We start from the raw sequence: 26,595 nt of genomic DNA on the forward strand, positions 1-26,595 counted from the left end.
GGAACTACAACTACCGAAGTGTAGTGTGCGTGGCTCTAAACTGGCCATTCCCCTCTAGAACTGATGGTCCCCCAGCTAAACCGTGGCTTCTTGGCTGCCTGAATGGAACATAACCTCAGCCGCATGACCGCTAAAGTTCCTGCTCGCGCCGTGGCTGTTCTTGTTGCTAGAAGGACGAGTAAGTGGCTCGTGTTAGCGGGACGCGCTTTAGTGAAAACTTTGCAGCAGAGTAGGCAGCAAAAATAGGGAATATATGTGTGAAAAAGTACAGATGCTGATGAAAAGTTCTAGCCCAACAACGGCGGCCGCTGCTGGGAATTAACAGGTGGTGTAGCCAGAACCTTTCATCAGCATCTGCACTTCACTGTACAGCATCTGTAGTCCACTTCGGTTGGAATGGCAAGGTGATGATGATGTGCCCAAACTAAGTGAACCCGCTTTCGGATGTGCAGAGTTTGGCATCGGTGGACATGGGAAGGAGGCACTGGTGGCACTAAGGACACAGGACGGAAGCACTGGAGGCACTAATGACACGGGATGGAGGCACTGGGGGCACTCAGGACACAGGAAGGAGGCACTGGGGGCACTAAGGACACGGGAAGGAGGCACTGGGGGCACTAAGGACACGGGATAGAGACACTGGGGGCACTAAGGACATGGGAAGGAGGCACTGGGGGCACTAAGTACATAGGAAGGAAGGAAGGAGGGAAGGAATAGAAAGGAACAATTGTTGGGCCTGAGTACAGAAAGAAAGAAATGAAAGAAAGGATGCACAGTCAGAAGGAAACGCAACCAGAGACTCATGAAATCACCAGACAGCAAAGGTAGGATAAATTATTTTATTTTCAATTTAGTGATAAAAATGTGTCAGTTTTGAGAATTTATATCTGCTGTCTATATTTTGCACTATATTTGTCTATTTTTCTATAGTTACTGAGGTGACATTCCATATTTTAAAGTTATCTGCCTTGACATATTTGAAAACCCCCTCAAATATAAATGATAATTAACATTTTCTCTGCATATAGTATGCTTTGTAGTTTTTTAAAAATTTTATGGTTACCATTATGAATTAATAAGATATTATGTGTACATGAAAAATGAATGGAAGAAATTGGGGGTGGAGTTAGGGTGGGATTAGGGCGGGGCTAGAGCAGGATTGGGGCAGGACTGACAATTAACAGATGTCCCCTTTTGATGAAAAAAATAAATGGTCACGTTACCCTTGGCTCTCAGACTAGGCCACACTATCTTGAGTATGCTTTCTAGTCAAGTAAGCACAAAACTCTGTTGATGTCCTTTCATATTTCTGATAAACAGCCTCTATTTGACTGACTGGGGCCTTCCCACTTATCTGATGTGTTACTCTGGCACTTTACTTTAGCTAGATTGTGAGCCTTCGGGACAGATAGGGTAGTTTTTTTCAAGTATCTAATTTTATTTTAGCTTGATACATTGTAAACCGCATAGGTCAGTAAAATGCAGGAGTGGTAAATCAAATCTTAAATAAACATAAACACTTCTAACTCATAGTTTTCTAAGCCTTCTCAGTCAAAGTATGTACCCTTATTTTTGTGCCAGTTTCCTCTTCACTGGCATTGTGGGTGTCTGCTAGGTTGATATCAGTTGATTTGGGGGGGCCATAATGCAGTGGAATTATAAACCCCTTTTTTACAAACAATTCTAATGGTGCCTTTAGCTGGCTTGTGCTGAACTCAACATGATGTTTCTTTTTTCTACTGAGGGATGGGCAACTCTCTCCTTGCCTTATAAATTATTCATGCCACTTTACTTTTTTTTCTTAAGCTGGCATAGTCTTTATAGAAAAAAAACAAAAAATAACACAAGCAGAATACCAAACAAATGCAGTGTACCACCAAAAAGTATTCACTATAACTATCGAATTATCTGAGACTACTTAGAGCAGATTCCAAATACGGAGAAAAGACCTCAGTGTTCCCTGAGAATAAACTCAGGAAACTACTATGACAAATATTAAATTGTCATAGGAAGCACATCCTTGATCATGAAAAACTCCGTTAAAGTGCAGTGCATATATAAATATAATATCACATTCTTATGATCCAAAAAAAACTTATAATTAAAAAGAAGGAATCTGCACTTATCTCAGAATTGTCCTCAGATACGGAAAAGATCACCGCTGCTCGATAATATGCAATATCCCAGTGCAGGGACTCAGTTCAGCTTCTTGCAAATCTTATGACTCCCATCTCATAACTCCCGACAGGCCCTGTTTTGCAAAAACTGCTGCATCAGGGGAATTAATTTAGAAACGAGCTACTGCTTCAAAAATCTTCTTGAAGTTTTTTTTGATCATAAGAATTTGATAATATATTTATATATGCACTGCACTTTAACGGAGTTTTTCTATGACCAAGGATGTGCTTCCTATGACAATTTAGTATTTGTCATAGTAGTTTCCCGAGTTTATTCTCAGGGTACACAGGTATTTTCTCCGTATTTGGAATCTGCTCTAAGTAGTCTCAGATAATTGTATAGTTATAGTGAATACTTTTTGGTGGTACACTGCATAGTCTTTATAGAAACCATTGGATACAATTGGATACAATATGAGGTCAGAGGCAGATCCTACTCCCTGGCTGCCTTGGATTTGCCTTATGAATTATTCATGCAGGTTTAGAGTCTGTATAAGAATCTATAAATCTTTTGCTTCTAATAGCCAAATGCAGCCCCAAACACAGTTGAAACACAAGCAGTAACTTATTCCTTCACACACTAGCAGAGAAGAAGTACTCCACAGAATAGCACTTGGTCATTCTTCAATGAAGGCTTTTGATAAAGTGTTCAAAGGCAAAGAAATAACACTCCAAACAAAGATCAGATTTGTCCATGCATTCATTTTCTCAGTGGTCAATTATGGATGAGAAAGCTGGACACTACAGAAACAAGACGGAAAGAAGATTGACTTATTTGAGCTTTGGTGCTGGAGAAGGATTTTATGCATGCTGTGGACCACCAGAAGAACAAAAAAATTGATTTTGGAAGAGATCAAACCATCCATGTCACTCATAGTCCAAATGATGAAGTTGTGACTGTCTTCTTTTGGTCACACTGTCAAGAAGAGAAAGATCATTGGAAAAGGACATCATGTTTGGGAAGATCAAAGGAACCAGGCAAAGAGGGTGACCTGCAACCAGATGGCTGGACACATTGAAAACAGCCATGGGGATGATGCTGGAGGACCTTACCGGACTAGCACAAAACCAATTTATTTTTGGATCTGTAATTCATCAAGTCGCTAGGACTCAAATATGAGGTAATGGCACCTAACTAACTTCTATAAGCCTTTTTGAAATCACCTTTACTTTTAGTTCTGGAATCCCCACAATATGGAGGCTTAACTCCTGCATTTCCATGATTTGCATGAACTTTCTGATTTATAATTTTGAAAGATTTTATAAGTTGTTTGTGCACAGCTTCTCTTTGCTGTTGTCCATACAAATTTGTATATGTAATCATATATTTTGTTTTCCCCTTTATATTTAAATTTCTATTTGGTATATTACATTTATGGATATTTGATATAAAATGTTTTTTATAATTTATATGTTTATGTATGTGTATTATATTTTAGTGGACCCTTGATGTGGCCATGTTGCATCTTTTACATTATTTTAATAAAGCAACACTCTTATGTACTCTTCGAGATCTGAATATTTCTTTTTCAATTATCAGTGATGACTGCCATGTTTTCACTTTGGTCTGAATCTATTTATAAAGGATTTTTTTAAATAAAGATTTTCTTCCATTTCTAGCTTATCTGAAGGAAAAGATGTATGTCTCTATGTAGAGGATTAGTTTTCAAGAAGGGCCTGGAATGCTTATTAATGAAAGTCTTTCTTCTTCAGGTTTGTGTGCCATTGCTGGAGTGTCAGTGTTTGCAAACATGCTTGTCACTAACTTCTGGATGACCACAGCCAATATGTATGGAGGAGGTGCAATGGGTGGCATGGGAGGCATGGGAGGAATGACAACAGTGCAAAACAGGTAACTATATATCAATGTGTTAACAAATTATACGAGGACGCACAACATATAATATGTTCATATAATGATTCAAAATGTGTGATCGTGGCACAGAAGTAACCCCTCTTAAAACCCAGCATGCATCCCAAAAGAGGGAGAAAAAGTCTCAGACTAATGTAGCACTATAGAACCAAAAGGTACAAATCTAGACTGATTTTAATACTTTCACTGGCAAAAAAAACTCCCTCACAGAACAGCTCAGATTCAGAAAAGGGCAAAGTCACCCAGAGGCACATTCAAGGACTTAGCTGACAAAAGAAGACTTGAGCTCCAATGCTGTCATGTCTTCTCCAATCTTCCCAACAAGTGACCTTGTTTCACCAATGTTTGGCTTATCAGAGGAACAAACAATATAGCCTTGAAAAGTGCAGCCACGCTGGAAGTAGAAGGCGGAGCCTAATTAAGATGGCGACCTGAGGGAGCTCGGTGGAACGCCATCGGAACATTGTTGGAATATTGATAGTGAAATGAAAATCGAAGACTCAGGTTTATCCTTCAGAGCCTGGGTCAGGAGTAAGATTACCTGGTCCAATGGATCAATTCGTCGAGCGGCGCCTAGGCGGAGTACCGGAGGAGAAAGCCTTGGCTGGAGGGGGGAGTTCATCGGGGAACTCTAGAGCCTCCTTTGAGGTGGTCAGCTTCTCTCCGGAGGAGTGTAGCATGCCAGTGCAACCACGCCCACGCTCGTCATCGAGTGCGGCGAGTGAGGCTGGAGACGCGGCACACACGGATGACAGCGAAGAAGAGGAAGATCAGGCTGTTCAACGGTGTTTTAGCCGCCGCAGGAGCACAATTGCCACAGCGTGAGATTGTGAGTTTGGATGGGGACCAACAGAGTCAGTCTTTAGAGCAGCAATCTACAGGTACTGTGTGAATTAATCCTTTTACAATAGTCCCCTTAAAAAAGCCCCCAGTAATAGACTTGAACTCAATTTGGGAAGCTATTTCCGAATTGCAATCCTCTTTGGGAACCCAGTTGCAGAACTTAACTTCATACAGCTCTGGATTGCTATTGGAGACTACACAATTACATCAAAGAGTGGATAAAATGGAAGCAGAATCTCTGCACCATGGACAGAAACTAGATACTTTGACAGTGCAAAATCAGCTATTAATGAAAGATAATGGGAATATTAATTTTAAACTTGAGATGCTGGAGAAAGTGTCAACAAGACAAAATTTAATTTTCCTAGACTGATGACGTTATCACTACTTGACTTGTTCAAAAGATATCTCACAGAAGTTTTGAAAATACCACAAACCTCCTACCCACCGGTAGTGAGAATTTATTATCTTCCAATTGGAAAGAAGATAGCTGAAGAACAACAGGATCCTGCTGTAGAGACTTTAGATATGCTTGATCTGACTAATATTTTAGAAAGATCAGATTCTGAACAGTCATCAGTAGCCACACTTTTTGTTCAATTAGCATTAGAATCTGACAGAGTGGTTGATGAAAATATTTTTTAAATTTAAAGTTAAAGAATTTATGAAATGTAAAATTAGAATGTATCCAGATGTGTCCAGAGTAACTCAAAAAAAGAGGAAACAATTTTTGATTCTTCGTCCTCAGGTGTTAAAATTGGGGGGGCAACATTTGTGCTCAGATTTCCTTGTAAATGTTTAGTTAATTATCAGGGAACTAGATATGTATTTTTTGAATCTTCACAATTGTCAAGATTTATTTCAGCTAAAGAGGTGATTGTTGCTGGTAATCCGATTAACTTGCAAGAGGAAGGCTCATAAATAAGTGGCCTAGGTGTGATTCAGGTTCATCCTTCTGTTTTCCTATGAATGATTTGAGAATAATAATTATACCGATTTTTTCTTATATTTCATCCTTCGTTATAGTGGACTAATTAACAGTACAAAGTGAAAAAATTTCCAATGATTTAATTTATATTGATGAATATTAGTTGTCTTCTTTTGTTTGTAAGTGTTAAAAATGAATCATTTGTTTGATTATGAAAATGGAAATTAATAAAAAAGAAAAGTGCAGCCACGCTGAGACCAGTGTTTGTTCCCCTGATGAGCCAAACATTGATGAAGCAAGGTCACTTGTTAGGAAGATTGGAGAAGATATGACAGCGTTGGAGCTCAAGTCGTCTTTTGCCAGCTAAGTCCTTGAACGTGCCTCCGGGTGACTTTGCCTTTTCTAAACCTGAGCTGTTCTGTAAGGGAGTTTTTTTTGCCAGTGAAAGTATCAAAAGCAGTTTTGATTTGTACCTTTTGGTTCTATACTGCTACATTAGTCTGAGGCTTTTTCTCCCTCTTTTTGGGTACATGCTTGGTTTAAAGAGGGGGGTACCTTAGTGGCATGATCACGCAACATTTTGAATCATTATATAACTATATATCAATATCTTTTTAGTTCAATACTCTGCTTTTTCAACAAAGTTAGTTTAGGCCAGTAGTTTTCATTGCAAGGCCTGCAAGCTGATGGCTGCCCTCCAAGACCTTTGGGGCAGCCCATGGAGCCTGTCCAAAATTTTATCCCTCCCCACCACCACCACCAGTGGAATCTACTACTTTTATGCCCTTTTTTTCTAGTGCTGCACTCTTTGGGCCACAGGCAACATGAGTTCAGTGGCCCCAAAAGGTCTAGAGCTTCTGTCCAGCTGGCTAGGTTTTCTACCTAGGGATTCACATAAATGTAAGAGCCTTCCTGCTGGACCATAACTTGGGCTGGGAAGCAAGTTCAATAATTTCTAAAGGCAACATTCTAAAAGCGTATACTATCTAGCTATATTCCTACAGCTAAAACAGTAAATCTTAACATAAACTTTTTTTATACCTTTACATGAAATATTACTTTAGCTAATCTGATTGGTTGTTATATTAGCATTTTAATTGATTGGCTGTGGTTACATACTTAATTTCTAATTGGGCATGTTTGCTATTGATGTATGTCATTACCAGTCTTGGGAGGTGCCTGAAAGCACCATTTTATCTGCCTGACATAGCTTTGTCCCTGAGGCTGACCACAAGATCTTCTGGACATGTACTTGACTCTTTTCAGAATCCCCCTCCTTCTTCTTGGAAAGTGTTGCATCAGTGAGTAAGTGCAGAACATCTTGTCACCATGGACCATGGCACCACTTCTGCTTTGTAGTGCTGCTCTTAGCCCTTTATCTGATGTTCAGGTCTCTGAAGAAATATCCCCAGCCTTTTTGGAAAGTTTCCACAGAAGCTGTTCAGCAGTCAGCAGAGATGTGCAGTAAAGAAGTTTTAAAACTGTCATTTTGTCCTTAGAAGAATCCATCTTGTGCTTGGCCTGTTTTTTCCATCTTGGCCTTATTGTTGAGCACTCCAGGGCCTGTGGTTGGAGGTAGAGAATGACACAGTGACAAAATCCATCACCGTTCCCGTCCCCGTGGATAACCGCGGGAAACCATCTTCATATCATTCTTTAAGGAGAGAGGGAAGATTCAGAGTATGAATGGCCACAACCACTGCCCCACAAGCTTTGCTTTGAAGAATGCTGGTGTAGAAGGACTGAGGTTGAAATAGACACTAAAAAAATGACATGGGATTATTTCCCGCGGTTATCCGCGGGGACAAGAACGGTGATGAATTTTGTCACCGTGTCATTCTCTAGTTGGAAGGTCCCCTCGGGGGTCTCTCAGCCACAGGCAACATGAGTTCAGTGGCCCCAGAAGCTTTCCCTTTGCTACAGCTTCCTATTTCCATGGTAGGAAACTGTAGAAAAGGAAAAGCTTCCGGGGCTATCAAAGGCAGCGTGTTTACTTCACTCATGCTGCCTGTGGCACAAAGAGTGCAGCACTAGGAAAAAAAAGGGCTAAAAATGTGTCAGATTTGGCCAAGGGGAGGGTACTACAGAGATTCTGGACTGAGTAGGTGGGGAAGAAAAGGTAAGAAGATATCTGACGTCTGTGAGAAGAAAAAAGGGAAGGGAAAGGAGAGAACAGCAATGCCAGATCACAGGAGAGCAGGGATAGAAGGTAAGGAGGGGATAGAGATATGACAGTCTGTGAGGAGAGGAAAGATCTAGAAGACCATAGGAAGGAGGGAGATGAACCACAGGAAGGGGGAAGGAAGGATAGAGAGATGCCAGGGAAGGAGGAGAGAGAGATGCCAGACCACAGTAGGCATAAGAGAGAAGAGAAGGAGGGGAGAGATGCCAGATTGTGAGAAGGAGAGAGAGATACCAGAGCATGGGAAAAGGGAATGGGAAGGAGAGAGATGTCTGACTGCTGGAAGGGGAAGAGAAGGAGAGAGAGATGCCAGATCATAGTAGGAGGGAAGGAAAGCAGGGGAGAGAGATATGCCAGACTGCAGGAAAGAAAAGAGTGATACCAGACCATGGGAAGGGGGGAAGGGGAGAGATGTCAGACCATGAGAAGAGGGAGGGAAGGAAGGAAAAAGAAATGCCAGACCACAGTAGGGGGAGGAGGAAAGAGAAGAACGGGATAGAGATGCCAGACTGTGGGAAGGAGAACAGGAATATGCCAGACCATAGGAAGTATTTTTTTTAAATAATATCTCACAAGATCTTCAGATGTGCCTCTCATGAACTGTATATTGTGCTACAGTATATAAGACTTTGTGTACTCAAATCTTCATTTGATCAAGTGATTTTTAAAAAAATTTTAAGAATTTATTACAAAGCTCACTTAATAGACTAGAACCTAGGCACCTCCGGCAGCGGTAGGGAGACCAAGTTCCTGGATGCTGTAGGTGATTGCTTCCTGGAACAACTCATCAAGGAAAATACGAGAGGAAATGCAATTCTGGACTTGATTCTAAATAGACTAAGTGAACCGGCGCAAGGTATAGAAGTAGAGGGGAAGCTGGGAACTAGTGATCACAATATGATCCGCTTCGACCTGGACACAAGGGCGACACATCGATCCTGAACAATGGCCACAGCGCTGAACTTCCAAAAAGGGAATTACGAAGTGATGAGACTCATGGTGGGGAAGAAGATTAAGAAGAGGATAAACACTGTAAAGACGCTAGAGCAAGCATTGTCCCTTTTTAAGGACACGGTCACTGAGGCGCAAAATCTGTATATACCACGTATCGACAAAGGATCCAAGAGGAAAAGAACAAGTAACTGGCGTGGCTCATTATAGCGGTGAAGAAAATGATCAGAGACAGAAAGACTGTTTAAGGAATGGAAAAGATCAAAAACAGACTAAAACTGGAAAAAGCTCAAACAGCATCAAAGCAGATGCCATAAGGTGGTAAGAGGGGCCAAAAGAGACTACGAGGAAAAAATAGCCAAGGAGGCAAAAAACTTCAATCTGTTCTTTTGATATATTAAGGGGAAATGACCCGCGAAGGAAGCCATTGGATGACCATTGGATGACCATGGAATAAAGGGAGTGCTACAGGAGGGCAAAGCTTTCGCCGACAAACTGAACACATTTTTTTTGCATCTGTGTTTACCGAAGATGATATACACAATATACCGGAAGTCAACAGGCTATATGCGGGAAACGAAGACGGGAAACTAACAGGGTTGACGGTCAATCTAGAAGAGGTATGCAGGCAGATTGATAGGCTTAAAAATGATAAATCCCCTGGACCGGATGGCATCCATACGAGGGTAATAAAGGAACTGAAAGGGGCTATAGCTGAACTGCTTCAACTAATAGCCAATCTGTCAATCAAATCAGGGAGGATTCTGGAAGACTGGAAGGTGGTGATCTTCAAGAAAGTTTTGAGGGGTGATCCGGAAAACTAAAGACCGGTGAGTGTGACCTTGGTACCGGGAAAGATGGTAGAGGCGCTGATCAAGGACCGCATCATTGAGCACCTTGACCTACACAATCTGATGAGGACCAGCCAGCATGCCTTCAGCAAAGGAAGATCTTTCTTGACGAACTTGCTGCACTTCTTCTAGGGAGTAAACAGACGGATAGACAAGGGTGACCCAGTCGACATTGTTTATCTGGATTTTCAGAAGGCGTTTGACAAAGTTTCGCATGAACGACTACTTCGATAAATTGCGAGCCATGGAATCGAGGGTGAAGTACTCACGTGGATTAAAAACTGGCTGGCAGATAGGAAACAGAGTGTGGGGGTAAATGGACAATACTTGGACTGGAAAAGCATCACCAGTGGAATGCCACAGGGTTCGGTGCTTGGACCCGTGCTCTTTAACATATTTATAAACGATCTGGAAATTGGTACAACGAGTGAGGTGATTAAATTTGCGGACGATACAAAGTTATTCAGAGAAGTGAAGATGCAGGAGGACTGCGAAGATCTGCAACATGATATAATCACGCTTAAGAAATGGGCCGCGACATGGCAAAAGAGGTTCAACATAGATAAGTGTAAGATGATGCATGTCGGTAACAAAAATCTTATACACGAATACAGGATGTCTGGGGCTGTACTTGGAGAGACAGGAGAGAGACTTGGGAGTACTGGTCGACAAGTCAATGAAGCCGTCTGCACAATGTGCGGTGGCGGCAAAAAGGGCGAACAGAATGCTAGGAATGATTAAGAAGGGGCTCACAAATAGATTGGAGAAGGTTATCATGCCGATGTACTGAGACATGGTACGCCCCCCACCTGGAATACTGTGTCCAGCACTGGTCGTCGTACATGAAGAAGGACACGGTCCTACACGAAAGGGTCCAGAGAAGAGTAACTAAAATGGTTAAGGGGCTGGAGGAGTGGCCGTACAGTGAGAGATTAGAGAAACTGGGCCTTTTCTCCCTTGAAAAGAGGAGACTGAGAAGGGACATGATCAAAACGTTCTAGATAATGAAGGGAATAGACTTAGGTAGAGAGAACGAGAGGGCACTCTCTAAAGTTAAAAGGGGATAGATTCCGTACAAACGTAAGGAAGTTCTTCTTCACCTAGAGAATGGTAGAAAACTGGAATGCTCTTCCAGAGGTTGGTATGGGGAAAACATCCTCCAAGGATTCAAGACAAAGTTAGACAAGTTCCTCCTGAACCAGAACGTATGCAGTTAAGACTAGACTCAGTTAGGGCACTGATCTTTGACCTAAGGGCCTCCACAGGAGTGAACTGCTGGGAACGATGGACCACTGGTCTGACCCAGCAGCAGCAATTCTTATCTCCACCTGGATGAAAAAGAGAACAATATCTGGAAAGCAGTATATACTAATGCTCAAAGTTTAGGAAACAAGATTCTGGATCTAAAATCTATGATGGAAATGAGTTGGATATAGTGTCGATCATGGAGATGTGGTTCATAGAGAACCATGACTGGGATGCAGTTATACTATGCTATAATCTGTTCAGGAAAGACAGGGTAGGAAGAAAAGGAGGGGGGAGTAGCGTTATATGTTAAAGATCATATTAAAACCACACACAATTGCAGGATCTGCAGGGCAAGGAAGAGGCACTGTGGATCAATTTGGAAAGCGGGAATGGTGAATATATTTACATTGGTGTGATAGTCCTCCTTCACAGCCAGTAGAGGTGCACAGAGATTTAATAGTAGACATTTAGAATATATCTAAAAAAGGGGAAGTTTTACTAATAAGTGATTTTAACATGCTGGGATATCTCTATTGCAGAGTCTTCTAGAAGTAGGGAGATCCTGGATTCTCTACACAAAGAACTCTTCCAACAGCTGGTAGTGGAACCCATGCAGGATGGAGTCATACTGGACTTAGTGCTTACAAATGGGAAAAGTGTTTTTGATGTTACAGTGGGTGATCATCTGGTATCCAGTGATCACTGCATGGTATGGTCTAATATTAAGATGGATATAGAGTGGGCTCATTCAAAAGTAAAGATTCTAGACTTTAAAAAACTAACTTTGTTTGGATGGCGGATTACGTCAAGGAATTGTCTGGATGGAAACATGTGGAAGGAGTAGAAATGCAGTGGGGAAAACTGAAGGGAGTAATTGTAAGAGTGACAAACCTTTTTGTGAGGCAAGTAAGTAAAAGTAAGAGAAAAAGAATGCTACTTTGGTTCTCAAAAGCAGTAGCTGAGAAGGTAAGGAATAAGAGGTTAGCTTTCATAAACTACAAAAGATCACAGAAAGAGGAAGACAGGCAAAAATATCTGGAAAAGTTAAGAGAGGCTGGCCAAGTAGTCAGGAACACAAAGATACAAATGGGTCCGCCGTGTGAGCGGACAGCTGGGCGCAATGGACCACTGGTCTGACCCAGCAGCGGCAATTATTATGTTCGTATCCAGAATGAACGCAGGTAGGGCTGGTCTCGGTTAGGTCACAGGTATTTGACCTGGGGGCCCACCATGTGAGCTGACTGCTGATGTGATGGACCACTGGTATGACCCAGCAGCAGCAATTCTTATGTTCTTAATAGTCAACATTTTTTAGATATATCAGTGATAGGAAGAAATGTAAAAGTGGCATTGTGAGACTCAAAGGTGAAGAGGAGAAGTATGTAGAAGCTGATAAAGAAAAGGCTGAATTACTTAAGAACTATTACTTTGTGTTCACGGCTAAAGCAATAAGTGTAGTACCACAGAAGATAAATGTGAATAGGGATGGAGGAGTAGATCCTGATTGATTTTCAGAGGGTTGTGTTTATGAGGGGGTAGCTAAATTTAAGGTAGACAAAGCAATGGAGCCAGATGGTATACATCCAAGGGAGCTGAAGAAACTTAGGAAAGTTCTGGTGGCTCTGCTGACTGACCTTTTCAATGCTTCTCTAGAGTCAGGAGTAGTAATGGAGAGCTTGAGAAGGGTGGATATGGTCCCTCTACACAAAAGTGGAAGTAGGGAATTACAGATAATGGTGAAGTTTCTAGAATCCAGTGGATTACAGGACCGGAAACAACATGGATTCACTAGAATTAGGTCTTGTCAGACAAATCTAATAAATTTTTTTTGACTGGTTGACCAGAGAATTGGATAAGAGTGTGCTAGATGTGGTGCATTTAGATTTTAGCAAAGCCTTTGACAGTGTTACACACAGACATCTAATAGATAAATTGAGTGTCATTGGAATGGGTCCCAAAGTGACAGGCTGAGGTAGGAACTGGTTGAGTAGAAGACGACAGAGGGTAGTAGTCAATGGAGATCGCTCTGAGGAAAGGGATATTATCAGTAGTGTGCCTCAAGGTTCTATTCTTGGGCCTGTTCTTTTTAACATTTTTTATAAGCGATATTCCTGAAGGACTGTCAAGTAAGATTTGCCTCTTTGCAGATGATACCAAACTCTGAAAATAGATTAGACACCCCGGATGGTGTGAATAATATGAAGAAAGACATAGCAAAGCTTGAAAAATGGTCTAAAATTTGACAGCTAAAATGTAATGATAAGAAATACACATGAATTTGGGCTGCAAAAATCTGAAGGAACAGTACAGTTTAGGGGTAAAGAAGTAATGTGTATGACAGAAGAGTAGGACTTCAGTGTGATTGAATGTGATGATGTAAGGTGACCAAACAGGTTGTAAAGGTGATGGTGAAAGATAGAAGAATGCTAGGGTGCATAGGGAGAGGTTTAGCCAGTAGGAAAAAGGAGGTATTGATGCCCCTGTATAAGACTGATGAGACCTCATTTAGAATATTGTGTACAATTCTGGAGACTGCACCTTCAAAATGATATAAAAAGGATAGAGTCGATCCAGAGGAACGCTAATAAAATGCTGCATAGTTTTCATGATAAGGGGGCTCCTTTTATCAAGGTGCGCTATGGAGGTTAGCGCGTTGGACATTTCATCACGTGCTAACCCCCCCGGCAAGCCAAAAACCTAACGCCTCATCAATGGAGGCATTAGCAATTAGCGCGGCAGGCGGTTGAACACGCGGTATTACTGCCTACCGCACCTTGATAAAATTACTGCCTACCGCTTTAACTGCCTACCGCACCTTGATAAAATGAGCCTAAGGTGTATGGGGACAGACTTTAAGATCTCAATATGTATACTGATCGTCCTCCTTTCTAAAATTGAAGTGTAAGAAAGAGTTATCTCCACTATGATTTTATTTAATATTGTGACTATCTCTTGTATGTTGGATTATGACTCTGTATTACTTTAACAAGTAGAAGTTACTTGTGAATAATATGAAAATTAATAAAAATAAAATAAATAAAATAAAATTAGCTCTGCCCCGTACATCATAACGTCCAAAAATTTTTTTCAGAAAAATATAATAATAAATCAAAAAATGCTAGGTGTAAATTCAAACAGGAGAAAAGGCTGTAAAGCGCTTTACACCCCCAAAGGGCAAGCTTCAAAAACAATCAACTTAACAAAATACAATAAAAGATACTAAAATCAATAGAAAAACTTTAAAGCCATAATGCAGTTCGACTTAGCTGAGTCCCATCAGGTTCATATCGCCACTCTATCTCCACTCGCAACAATCCCACTCCCTCTCCCCTCTGCGAGTTACAGGTCTACAGCAGTCAGATTTTAGGATAGTCAAGCAAGCAATTGTTAGTGAATCACCACTTGGCTATTATGGATGGGATTTTACTAATTTGAATGGGTTGAATCGGATCGGATCGTTAAGTGGGCGGTGGGCCGTTTAGTGAATCGGGTTGGGGAACGATCGCAAAACTAGTAAAACTGGTTTTGTGATCATTGGTACTGGATCGGAAAGTTTAGTGAATCTAGGCCTTGGCGTATTGTGTTCAGTTTTGGAGGCCGCATCTGGCCAAGGATATAAAAAGACTTGAAGTAGTCCAGAGGAAAGTGACAAAAATGGTAGGAGGTTTGCACCAAAAGAAGTAGAAGAAGAGACTTGAAGACCTCAACATGTATACTCTGGAGGAGAGAAGGGACAGGAATGATAAGATATAGCCATTTAAATATTTGAAAGGTATTAATATAAGACTAAATCTTTTCCAGAGAAGGAAAATTGATAAGACTAGAGGGCATACATTGAGGATGAGGGGGTAGACTTAAGAATAATGTTAGGAAATTATTTTTCACAAAGAGGGTAGTAGATGCCTAGAATGGCCTTCTGAGGAGGTGGTGGAGAGGAAAACTGTGAAGGAATTCTAAAAAGTGTGGTATGGACACAGAGGATTGTTAATTAAAATATAAATGAGCAAACTTTCAAAGTCTGAATCCAGCAAAGGAGATGGTTTGGATAGGCTTGAGTGAGCTTCAATGGAAACTCCAGTATTGTAACCTAAGTACAGTAGCAGGTAGACTTCTAAAGTCTATGGCCCAGAAATAACAAAGAGAAGAGACATTTTAATCTAATCATGAAACTGTAATGCATGTAATTTCAGGGCAGACTGGTTGAACCATTTAGGTCTTTATCTGCCATCATTTACTATGCTACTATGTAAGTTTAGCTGAGAGAAGAAAGGGAGGTGGTCTTAGGAGAAAGACCACTGGCAGAGAAGCTTACAAGCAAGGAGTGGCTGTGGCATATGTAAAATTACATTGCCCACAATGCATAGCTCACATATTCGGGCAGGAAATAGCTAAAGCAATAAATTATTGTGAAATTACTGAATCACATAAAGCCTATCTTGGAGCCCTGTCAAAACCAGAGTAAGGCTGCCAGGAGCATAAGAATCAAGACAGGGTGATCAAAGCCCCCAGTTGAATATAAGCCCTCAGGTAAGTGAATCACTAAATAACATAACATAAGAATTTATTTCTAGACCGCAATTACCGTAGAGTTCAATGCAGTTTACAAAGGACTAGCTACAATACATAATTCGGTAGACAGATAAATTAGTCTTTAAGAACTAAAAAATTTCAAAAATAAAAAAGTCTTAAGTTGTTTTCTATAATGAAGATAAGAAATAGAGTTCAATAGCAGCCACTTAAACTCTTTATCTCATAGTGCCATCTGAAAAGGCAAAGTTCTAATATGATATCTCTTGTATCTACAGCCCTTGACTGGTGGAAAAGCAAATAAGGCTTTAGTACTGCATAGATAATATAAGGAAGAATAATAAAATGGATCAATCATAAAGGAAAGCACCAGACCCATTGCTACCTCATAGTAGAGACATCCTAGTTTAAAAAGAATCCGTGCCTTTACAGACAACCAGTGTAGTTCATGATAGTAGTATATAATATGATCATATTTCCTCAATCCATAAATGAGTATGGATTGCAGTATTTTGAATTATTCACAACTTTACATGATTTTTCTTGGTACATGATACATAAAAGATGTTACTATAGTCCAAATGACTAAGTACCAGAGACTGGTCCAAAATTTTAAAGGCTGAAAAAGTAGTTTCTGGAAAGCAGTATATATTAATGCTTGAAATATGGGAAACAAGGTTCTAGATCTAGAGACTGTGATGGAAGAGGCTGATTTGGATTTAGTGGTGATCACAAAGATGTGGTTAATGGAGAACCATGAGTGGGCTATAATCTGTTCAGGAAAGACAGGGTAGAAAGAAAAGGAGGAGGAGTGGTGTTATATGTTAAAGATCATATTAAAGCCAAACAATTGCAGGATCTACAGGGTAAGGAGGAGGCATTTTGGTCAATCTGAAAAGATGGAATGAAAAATGAATTTACATTGGTGTGATATACAGGCCTTCTTCACAGACAGAAGAAGTGGATAGAGATTTAATAGTAGACATTCAGAATATAGCTATAAAAGGTGAATTATTACTAATAGGTGATTTTAACATGCCAGACATTGATTGGGGAATCCTTATTGTAGGGCCTTCTAGAAGTAGGGAGATCTTGGAGAATTGTTCCAACAGTTGGTAATGGAACCTACATGGGATGAGATCATACCGGGCTTAGTACTTACAAATGGTGAAAGTGTTTCTGATGTTACAGTGGGTGATCATCTGACATCCAGTGATTACTGCATGGCTTGGTTTACTATTAATCTTCATAGATCAGTCATTGGACCTTTTTTATATAAACATGTGAATAAATAGAAGATTTATATCTAATCACTTATCATAATAAAGCCATTAGCTGCCTCTCCCTATTCAGCTGATGGCTCTATAATATCTATAAAGTCCTCGTGGTGCCCTCCTGGCCCTCTAAATCAAAATGTGGCTATATTTTATGATTTAGGGATCCTTTTACAAAGCCACGCTAGGGCTTTAACGTGCGGAATAGTGTGCGCTAAATTGCCGCAGGCGCTAGCCACTACCACCTTCTTTTGAGCAGGCAGTAGATTTATGGCTAGCGTGCGCTAATCCGGTGCGTGCGATAAAACCACTAGCGTAACTTTGTAAAAGGAGCCCTTAGTATTAAAAGATATAGAACAATTGGGAAAAAAATGAAGATTTCTCCAAAATACAATTTATCTTACAAACAATGGAATGCCCTTCAGACTTTGAGATGGAATACAAACCTGGTGATCACCTGAGTGGATAAAGGAGGAGCAATTGTGGTACAAAATAATGAGCAATATATTCAGGAGGGATATCGCCAGTTGAAAAATACAGATCATTATCAATGTTTACTAAATGATACCACGGGAGGAAATAAAGGACAGTATTGAACAAGTGGTAACCAAGGCTCTGAAATTGAATATGATTACTCAAAACGAAGCTGATGTTTTAAGAGAAAAATATCCTCAGACTACACAAATATATTTCTTCCCGAAAATTCATAAACATCTTCATATCCCTCCGGGATAACCAATTGTTTCTATGCAAAACTCTATATTTGAACCTCTATCTAAATTTTTGGATATGTTCTTACAAGTAGCAGCTCAAAAAGTAAAATCTTATATAAAAAAAACTCTACTCATGTATTAAATCTGTTACAAGAATTGGGACCTCATAATGATCATGACTGGTTAGTACCAATGGATATTACATCCCTTTATACGATGATTCCGGTGGATAAAGCATTACGAATACTTGCTGATATGCTGACTAAGGAAAATATACCTCCAAGAATTAAATGTACTTTTTTGTTGGAACTAGCAACTATTGTATTGTAGAAGAATTTATTTTTGTTTAAAGATGAATACTTTCAAGTACATGGCATTGCAATGGACGCCTCTTTAGCTCCATCGCTAGCTACAAGTTATGTGGCAGATACGGAGGAACAACTTATATACCCAGATGTACAGTTCAACTGTGTAAAATTTTTGAGACGGTTTCTTGATGATATTTCTTTATCTGGTCATCATCTAAAGAACAATTAATATCTTTTATAGAGTGGATCAATATTCTTGACCCCTGTATATAATTTACAGCAACATATAGTCAAACCATGGTGAATTTTATAGATATTCAAATCTCCAAAGTTGAGAATGAGCTGCATACATCACTGTATTGAAAAGCTACTGATAGAACTAGTTTTTATGTTTTCATAGTTTCCATCCTTACCGCTTATGACCAAGTGTTCAAGTTCAAGTTTCAAGTTTATTAGTTGACTTGATTAACCGCTTAATCCAAGTTTCTAAGCGGTGTACACTTAAAATTTACATATATTAGGGGACAAAACAATAAATACAATTAATAAATAAAATTAGTATATTAAAAATTAACATTACAAAAACAAAAATAAAATTAGTATATTAAAAATTAACATTACAAAAACAATAGGTAAGGAGGGATGAAATACAATTCATAAAGAAGAGGAGAAACATCAAGGGAAAATACAAAAGGGTAATAAGACATATGAGGAAAATAAAATAAACCTGAGCAATAAGATAAAAGATTAATTTGCAAATGCATCTTTGAAAAGAAAAGTTTTTAACTCATGTTTAAATTTTGCAAACTCCTTCTCCTCCCGTAAAAACATAGGGAGGGCGTTCCAGGTCTGCGGTGCTGTACAGGAGAAGATGAATTGTCTCCTCGTATTAATAATTTTCAGTGAGGGAATCGATAAAAGATTCTGTTCGCTAGATCGTAAGATTCTCTTTGCAGAATAAGGGATAAGTAACCTAAATAAAAAAGCTGGGGTCTTATTATATAAGGTTTTAAAAATAATTGTACATAATTTATGAGTAATTCTATATATGACTGGAAGCCAGTGAGCCTTTTTGAGGAGAGGTGTTACATGATCAAACTTTTTGGATTTTGTTATTAATTTGATTGATGCATTTTGAATAATTTGTAATCGTTTTATTTCTTTTGAAGCAATTCCTTTAAATAGGGAATTGCAATAGTCTATTTTAAACATCACCAGAGAATGAATCAGTATGTTAAGTGCTTTAGGACAGAGAAACTTAGAAATGGAACGAATTTTACGCAGTCTATAGAAGGTAGTTTTCACAATGCTACTGATATGATCATGATAATTAAGTTTATTATCAAAGATTACTCCTAGAATTTTTATATTTTTAACTAATTGAAGGGGAACGTTTAGAATTGAAATAGGAGTAACAAGAGAAAAACTATCCTTCCAAGGAAAAAGCATAACATTTGTTTTTTTAATATTGAGAGCCAATCTATTTTTGTCCAGCCAATGATGAACTTGATCTAGTTTCTTATTTATAGCCGAAATTTCATTTATATTATTGTTATGTAATGGATGCAATAGTTGTATATCATTGGCATAGGCAAAAATATGAAATCCAATTGATTGGCATAATGTCAACAGCGGAGCCAAAAAAATATTAAAAAGCAAAGGTGAAAGAATAGATCCTTGTGGAACCCCTTGTGAAATATGTGAAGGTAAAGATGAAGATTCATTAAAAATAACTGTAGATGTGCGATCACTAAAGTAGGATGTAAACCAAGCTAGAACCTCATCTGTAACCCCTATAGAATGAAGTCTAGCAAGGAGTAATTGGTGATCAATCGTATCAAATGCTGCTGAAAGATCAAGCAAGGTTAACAGCACCGATTGATGGTGATCTAAGAAATATTGAATAGAAGTTGTCATACCTATGAGAGAATGTTCTGTACTATGGTGCTGTCTAAAACCTGTTTGATTTGGATGTAACACATTGTTTTTTTCTACAAACTCTGAAATTTGATTAAAAACAATTTTTTCAGTTAACTTTGCCAAGAATGGAATGTTGGAAATTGGTCTATAATTGGACAGGTCAGTTTGACTAATATTTTTCCCTTTCATAATTGGTCGGATATATGATTTTTTCCAGTCTAAGGGCACAGTATGTTGGTTTAAACTTTCTGTAACTAATATGTGAATCATAGGTCCAAAGATGTCAAAATATTGTTTAAGAATTAGTGGTGGTATTTGATCAGCTTTCGAACCTTTGATATTCAGAGTTTTAAGAGTAACCTCAATCTCCTTTAGGCTTGGTATTTTAAATTTTGAACATTTTGAAGATAATAAATCTTGATTAGTTTGATCTAAATCAGTTGGAAGGGATAAGTTTTTAAATGATTTCTTGATCTTATTAATTTTTTCAATAAAATAATCAGCAATTTCTTGGGCTGTAGGAATTTTGTTAACTGATTCCAATTGTTTTTCTTTTTTGTTTGAAGTTATATTATTAAGGATGGTATAGAGAATAGAAGGGTTTTTGGCCTTAACTATTTTGTCGGAGTAATATTTCATTTTAGTTTGATTTATTTTTACTTTATAGAGTTCCGAATATTCCTTATATGTAACTAAATTAATATAAGTTTTATCCTTCCTCCATCTACGTTCAAGGGATCTTAGTTGATTTTTTAGAAGTAGAAGTTCTGCGGAAAACCATGGGTTACGAATTTTTCGAGCAGAGATGGTTTTATTTTGTATTGGAACCAACATATTTAAGGTAGATTGAATGGCCATATTCCACCTGTTGGTTAAATCGTCTATTGTCTTAGTAGCTGAATCTGAAAAATCCAACTCTAATGTAGCTTGTAAGGATTCACTTGAAAGTTCTTTAAAATTCCTAACAGCAATTGTTTGTTGTTTAACTTTCTGTTCTATATATGTATTATTATAAGTTAGAGAGATCAGATAATGATCCGACCATGGAACTGGAAGACAATGATTTAAGGTGAAGTTATTTATTTCTGATAATGGAATTAAGATTGTGTCAATAGTATGACCTGCTTGATGAGTTGGTTGAGTTATTAATGAACATAAATCTAGTTGGTCAATATAGGAAAGAATAGTATTAGTAAAATTATTGTTTTGATCATCAAAATGGATATTAAAATCTCCCATGATCAATGGATTTGAAGAGGAACTGCCAAATTCAAAAAGTAATGATTGAAGAAGAGCAATGTTATCAGAATTTATTGGAGGAGGTAGATAAATTAATAGTACATCTGTTTTGGGTTTTGATTGAATGGTAAGTTGTAAGTACTCAATAGGGGCATAACCCGTAGATTTATCCATTTGAGTTAATAATAAATCTTTGAATATTACTGCCAGTCCTCCACCTTTTTTATTAGAACAATGGTTAAAAAAAAAAGAATATCCATTTGGACAGGCAAATGAGAGATACGCTTCTTCACCTTCCGATAACCAAGTTTCAATTAAAAATAATATATCTAAGGATTGAGATGAAATAAGATCTCTGATGAGGTGATATTTTGTTTTAATAGAGCGAGTGTTAATTAAACCAATGTTTAGGGCTTTGCATTTATGTTTTTGAAGAAATTTTGAATTACTGGAAGGAGTTCTTTCAATAGAAATTAGTTTTAAATTAGATTGAAAAGCATTTTGTAAGTTATTTTGTTTGGCTTCGGGTTTAACGGGTCTGTGACCCCAGAAGACTGGAATAAATGAAGATATATTATCCATTTCTGCTGAGTTAGAATCCAGAATATGAAAAGCGAAAATAACATATAAAAAAAGGACTGTGAAACGAAAAAAATTATTTTTGTAGAATTTTTTTGTAATTTGTTTGAAATTATTACTAATTATGGAGGTACTCCATAGTCCGCACTGCAGTAACACACAAAGGAGCACATCAAGGAGCAGGACCTGCTCCTTGAGCACGCTCCTTTGGCGCGTGCCAAAGACGTGCGCCGCAAAGTGCCAGATTTTAAGTATCATATACTGGAAGTTGAGGGGTGGGTTCAGGAACGCGCCGCCGCTGTGCGGCGGCAGAAAGATCACTAAGGAAATAACTGAGAGAAATAAAAGCAAGGTAAGAGCCTTAACACAGTTAAAAGAAAACAAAACTTTAAAAACCATAAAAACTTGTACAATAATAACTTAAAGTAAATTCTCAAATCATGCAGTAACTATCAATGATTGATGAGAGTGTTAGCGTGCGCCGCAAAGTGCCAGATTTTAAGTATCATATACCGGAAGTTGAGGGGTGGGTTCAGGAACGCGCCGCCGCTGCACGGCAGCAGAAAGATCACTATTTAGTCAATTTTTACGCATAAACTAGTCTTGAGTATTGAGAAATGTGTGTCTTGTTGGATTACAGGACATTACATACAACTGAATTTGGAAGTTGAAATTTTTGAAAAGAATTGGTTGAAAAGAATTGGTAAAAAGTTTCCGATATCTGTGAATTTGGGTTGATTATCAACTGACCTTTGAAAAACAAGTATCAGATGTTATAAAAAGAGGATTCTATACGTTAGGGGGCTCATAATTTAAAAAGAACAAGTCCAAAAAGTGGCCTAAATCAGTACTTGGACGATCAAAAAGCCAGATCGTCCAAGTACCAATAATCAAAGCTGGTTGTAGACATATCTAAAACCAGCTTAGGCCTTTCCTCTACCTCTAAACGCCTAGAACAAAAAGAGGAGGGGAAAGGGCGGGAGGTGGGCTGATCTAGACTTAGTCATACAGCAAGTATAACCAAAACTTTTAACATGTTGCCTAGTTGGAACTTATGGGGTTCATAATAAAAAAAAAACCATCTAAAAAGTGTCCTGATCGTCCAAGTACCCATAACCAAAGCTGTTTTTTAGACGTATCTAAAACCAACTTAGGCCTTTCTCCTGCTTCTAGATGCACAGAGAGAAAAGATGCGTGTTTAGAGGAGGGGAAAGGGCGGGCGGTGGGCGGGAGGGGGCCAACCTACACCTAGGTGTACAACAGGTATAACCAAAACCTTAGGCAGGTTGCCTAGTCGGCATTTATACGTATTTGACTTAGACCAAGTCAAAACACGTCTAAGTGCCAAAAACGCAACCTTCCTATCCCTCCACTGCAAGCATCGTGGCAGGAGAGATGCCTCATTTCCCCTACCGCGATGCCATCACTCCTCTACCCGAACTGCCGCAACCCGCGGCAGGAGAGATGCCCTATCTCTCCTGCTGCGGGTCGCGGCAATTCCGGTAGAGGAGTGATGGCATCGCAGTAGGGGAGATGAGGCATCTCTCCTGCCGTGATCCATCACCCCTCCCACACACACAACATCGGGGCAAGAGGTAACCCAAGCCCTCTTGCCCCGTCCAACATGCGATCTCCCCAACATCGGGGCAAGAGGGAGCCCAACCCGGCCAATGTGCCTAAGGCCCCGCCCACAGGAGGGGCCTAAGGCTCCTGGGCCTATTCTGATTGGCCCAGGCACCTTAGGCCCCACCTGTGGCCTGGGCTTTGGGACAGCTGGGCCAATCTGGGTCCATTCTGGTGTCAGCTGCCTGCCGGACGGGCGGGTTTGGCAACCGTCTGTCCGGCCAACTTTAAAAGGTACTGGGAAGAGGGGTGGGGGTGGGGGTGGTCGTGGGGTCAGCCGGGGGGTCGCGGGTTGGCAAGGGGGGGTGATCGGGGGTTCTGGGGGGGCGGTCATTGGGGGGAGTGGGGCTGCGTCAAGGGCAGGAGGGCCTGGGATCTCTCCTGCCCGTAACGTAGTGGGGGGTGGGGGGTAGGGGGTCGCTGGGGCAAGGAGGGTTTGGGCTCCCTCCTGGCCCAATCTAGTCGCGGGGGGTGGTCGCTGGGGCCAGGAGGGCTTGGGCTCCCTCCTGGCCCAATCCAGTTGCGGGGGGGGGGTGGTCGCTGGGGCCAGGAGAGCTTGGGCTCTCTCCTGGCCCGATGTTAATCGGTGGGGCAAGAGGGCTTGGGCTCCCTCTTGCCCTGATGTTGTCGGGGGGGGGGGGTCGTGTGTTGGACGGGGCAAGGGGCTTGAGCTCTCTCTTGCCTCGATGTTGTCGGGGGGGGGGGTCGCGTGTTGGACGGGGCAAGAGGGCTTGGGCACCCTCCTGCCTGGATCGTTGTGGGGGGGTTCTGTAACCCGTGTTGTTTTTGACAGACACCGGTTACAGAATCCAGCTTTTAGGCGAAGGACTGGCTTCTCCTTCGCCTAAAAGCCCTTATGTTGGACGTTTGGGGCTTAGGCGTTTTTTTGGTTCATTATGGCCAAAAAGTGTAGATGTTGTGGGGGTGTACTTTTAGACGTAGTGGTGATCTGGGCGTTTAGTAGAGGCAGGCCTTAATCAAAACAAGGACGTTTGTTTTGGTTATGGACACTTTCCCTGCTTCTGCTTTGAACATTTAAGGACTTAGGTCAAAAGGGGACTTAGATGTTTTTTTTGATTATGCCCCTCCACACGTTTTGACTTAGAGAAAGTCAAAACAGGTATAATGCTAAAAAGGGGCCACTGGGCTGATCGCTGCTGCCACGATCAGCTCAGCGGCCCCGGCAACTTGACCACCCCACTCCCACCCCCCTGCAATGATTGTGGCCCTGGTTTGTGGCAGTTTAGGGGAGGGGTGATCACGATTGCGGCAGGAGAGATGCCTCATCTCTCCTGCCGTGATCATGACCCCCCACCCTCAAACCAATATCAGCAGGAGGGAGCCCAACCCCTCCTGCTGAGATGTGACCCCCCACCCCTGAACCAATACCGGCAGGAGGGAGCCCAACCCCTCCTGCCCACGATTCAACCCTCAAAAGACCGCCCCCCCAAACCCAGTTGGATGGATGGATGGGTCCCAAGCCCATCTGCCTGGCAGGCCTGCCATCCTCCAAATGGCGGGTTTTAGGGCCTGATTGGGCCAGGTTCCTAAAGCCCTGCTCACAGGAGGGGCCTTAGGTGCCTGGGCCAAACGGAATTGGCCGAGGGGCCTTAGGCACATGGGGCCAACCCAGCCCATGTGCCTAAGGCCACGTTCACAGGAGGGGACTAAGGCAACTGGGCCAATTCTGATTGGCCCAGGCGCCTAAGGCCCCTCCTATGGGTGGGGCCTTAGACGGCTGGTCCAATCAGGCCCTAAGGCCCACCATTCGGAGGAAGGCATACCTGCCGGATGGATGGGCTTGGGCCCCGTCCATCCAGTCAATTGATGTCGGGGTGAGGGGGACCAATCAGGGGTGAGGGTTGCAGTTGTGGAGGGGCACATCATAGGCAGGAGGGCTTGGGATCCCTCCTGTCTGTATTTTAGAGGGGTGGGGAGGGGGGTCGCATCTTGGCAGGAGGGGTTGTGCTCCCTCCTGCCAGTATTGGTTCAGGGGTTGTGGGGTTTCATCTCGGCAGGAGGGGTTGGGCTCCCTCTTGCTGGTATTGGTTTGGGGTGAGGGGGTCGCGATCATGGCAGGAGAGATTGGGCATCTCTCCTGCAGCGATTACGATCACCCCTCTCGCTGAACTACCACAAACTATGGCAGGAGAGATTGGGCATCTCTCCTGCCATGGGTCCTGGCAGTTCGGGGTGGGGGGGCAATTGCGATTGCAGCAGTGGAGATGAGCCTGCCGCGATCGTTGCAGAGGGGAGGTGGATTCTGTAGCCGGTGCTGTTTTTGACAGACGCTGGTTACAGAATCCAGCTTTTAGGTGAAGGTTGGCACCTCTTTCTCCTAAAAGCTCTTGGGCGTTTGGGACTTATGCTATTATTTGGTTGATAATGTGTTGCAAGTTTAAACGTAGTGGTGATTTGGGCATTTAAATTGCTGAACATAGAGGTAGGCCATTCTCAAAAAAACCTCATTTTGGATGTTTTTTTTAAGAACAGACATTTTCCCTGCGTTTAGGGCCTTAGGCCAAAAGGGGACTTTGACATTTTTTTATTATGCCCCTCCATGGGCCTTGAGGACCATAAGAGGATTATTCCATGAGAAATAGCTACACACTCTTTTCCATGCTTTAATAATTTCAAAATTGGATTATTGCACTATTATATACTTGGGGACCTCGACTAGGAAAGGAATCTGAAAAGATTGCAAGCCCTACAGAATACTGCAATAAAAGTTTTAGGCTTTAAGAAAAAAATTGATAGGGTAACACCCCTTTATTTGCAATATCATTGACTACCCATTAATTATAGAATCCAATTTAAAGCTTTATTTCTTGCGCATAGAGTTTTTATTCTCTACAGCCTGCTTATATACATTCATATTTGATTCCTTTTTCGCCATTAAGAACTTTGAGATCTATTCAGGATAATAGAATGGTAATACCCAATGTTCATAGAGCTAGATGGGAGTCTACTTGCAGCTCCAAATTTATGGAATCATATGCCAAAAGAGCTGAGATTAGAGGTAAATTTGAAAACTTTCAAAATTATGTTAAAAACAGTATTTTTTAAAGAAGCATTCGAACAAGATTTAAATCAATCATATATTCTGAATGTTCTAGATCTTCAGCTAGCAGTCTTGGGAAAATTTAAAGCTTAATGATAATTATATGATTTTATTTAGGAGTGAATGTTTTTTGTAAGAGTGAATGTTCTTTAGTATGCTCGTTTTTTATGTAGATTAGGTCCATGGCTTACCAAGGGGGGGAGCTGGCGGTCCGCCCTGTGTGCACGCCTTGGGGGCGTGCACATCCGGCTGTTCTCACTGCCTCTAACGCCAGCCCTGCAGCTCCGGGACTTCCCCA

General features: G+C 40.8%; 1 protein-coding gene across 2 annotated transcripts in view; it reads left to right on the forward strand.

Annotated features, from left to right (window-relative positions):
* Positions 1–26,595, forward strand: part of CLDN18 (claudin 18) — a 92,043-nt gene that overhangs the window by 18,499 nt on the left and 46,949 nt on the right. For both annotated transcript variants that reach the window (XM_033959257.1, XM_033959259.1), the window contains exon 3: positions 3,891–4,029. In XM_033959257.1, the coding sequence (XP_033815148.1) occupies positions 3,891–4,029 (139 nt within the window). The remainder of the gene's footprint in view (positions 1–3,890; positions 4,030–26,595) is intronic.

This window comes from Geotrypetes seraphini, chromosome 9, assembly GCF_902459505.1.
Source record: "Geotrypetes seraphini chromosome 9, aGeoSer1.1, whole genome shotgun sequence".
Taxonomy (NCBI): domain Eukaryota; kingdom Metazoa; phylum Chordata; class Amphibia; order Gymnophiona; family Dermophiidae; genus Geotrypetes; species Geotrypetes seraphini.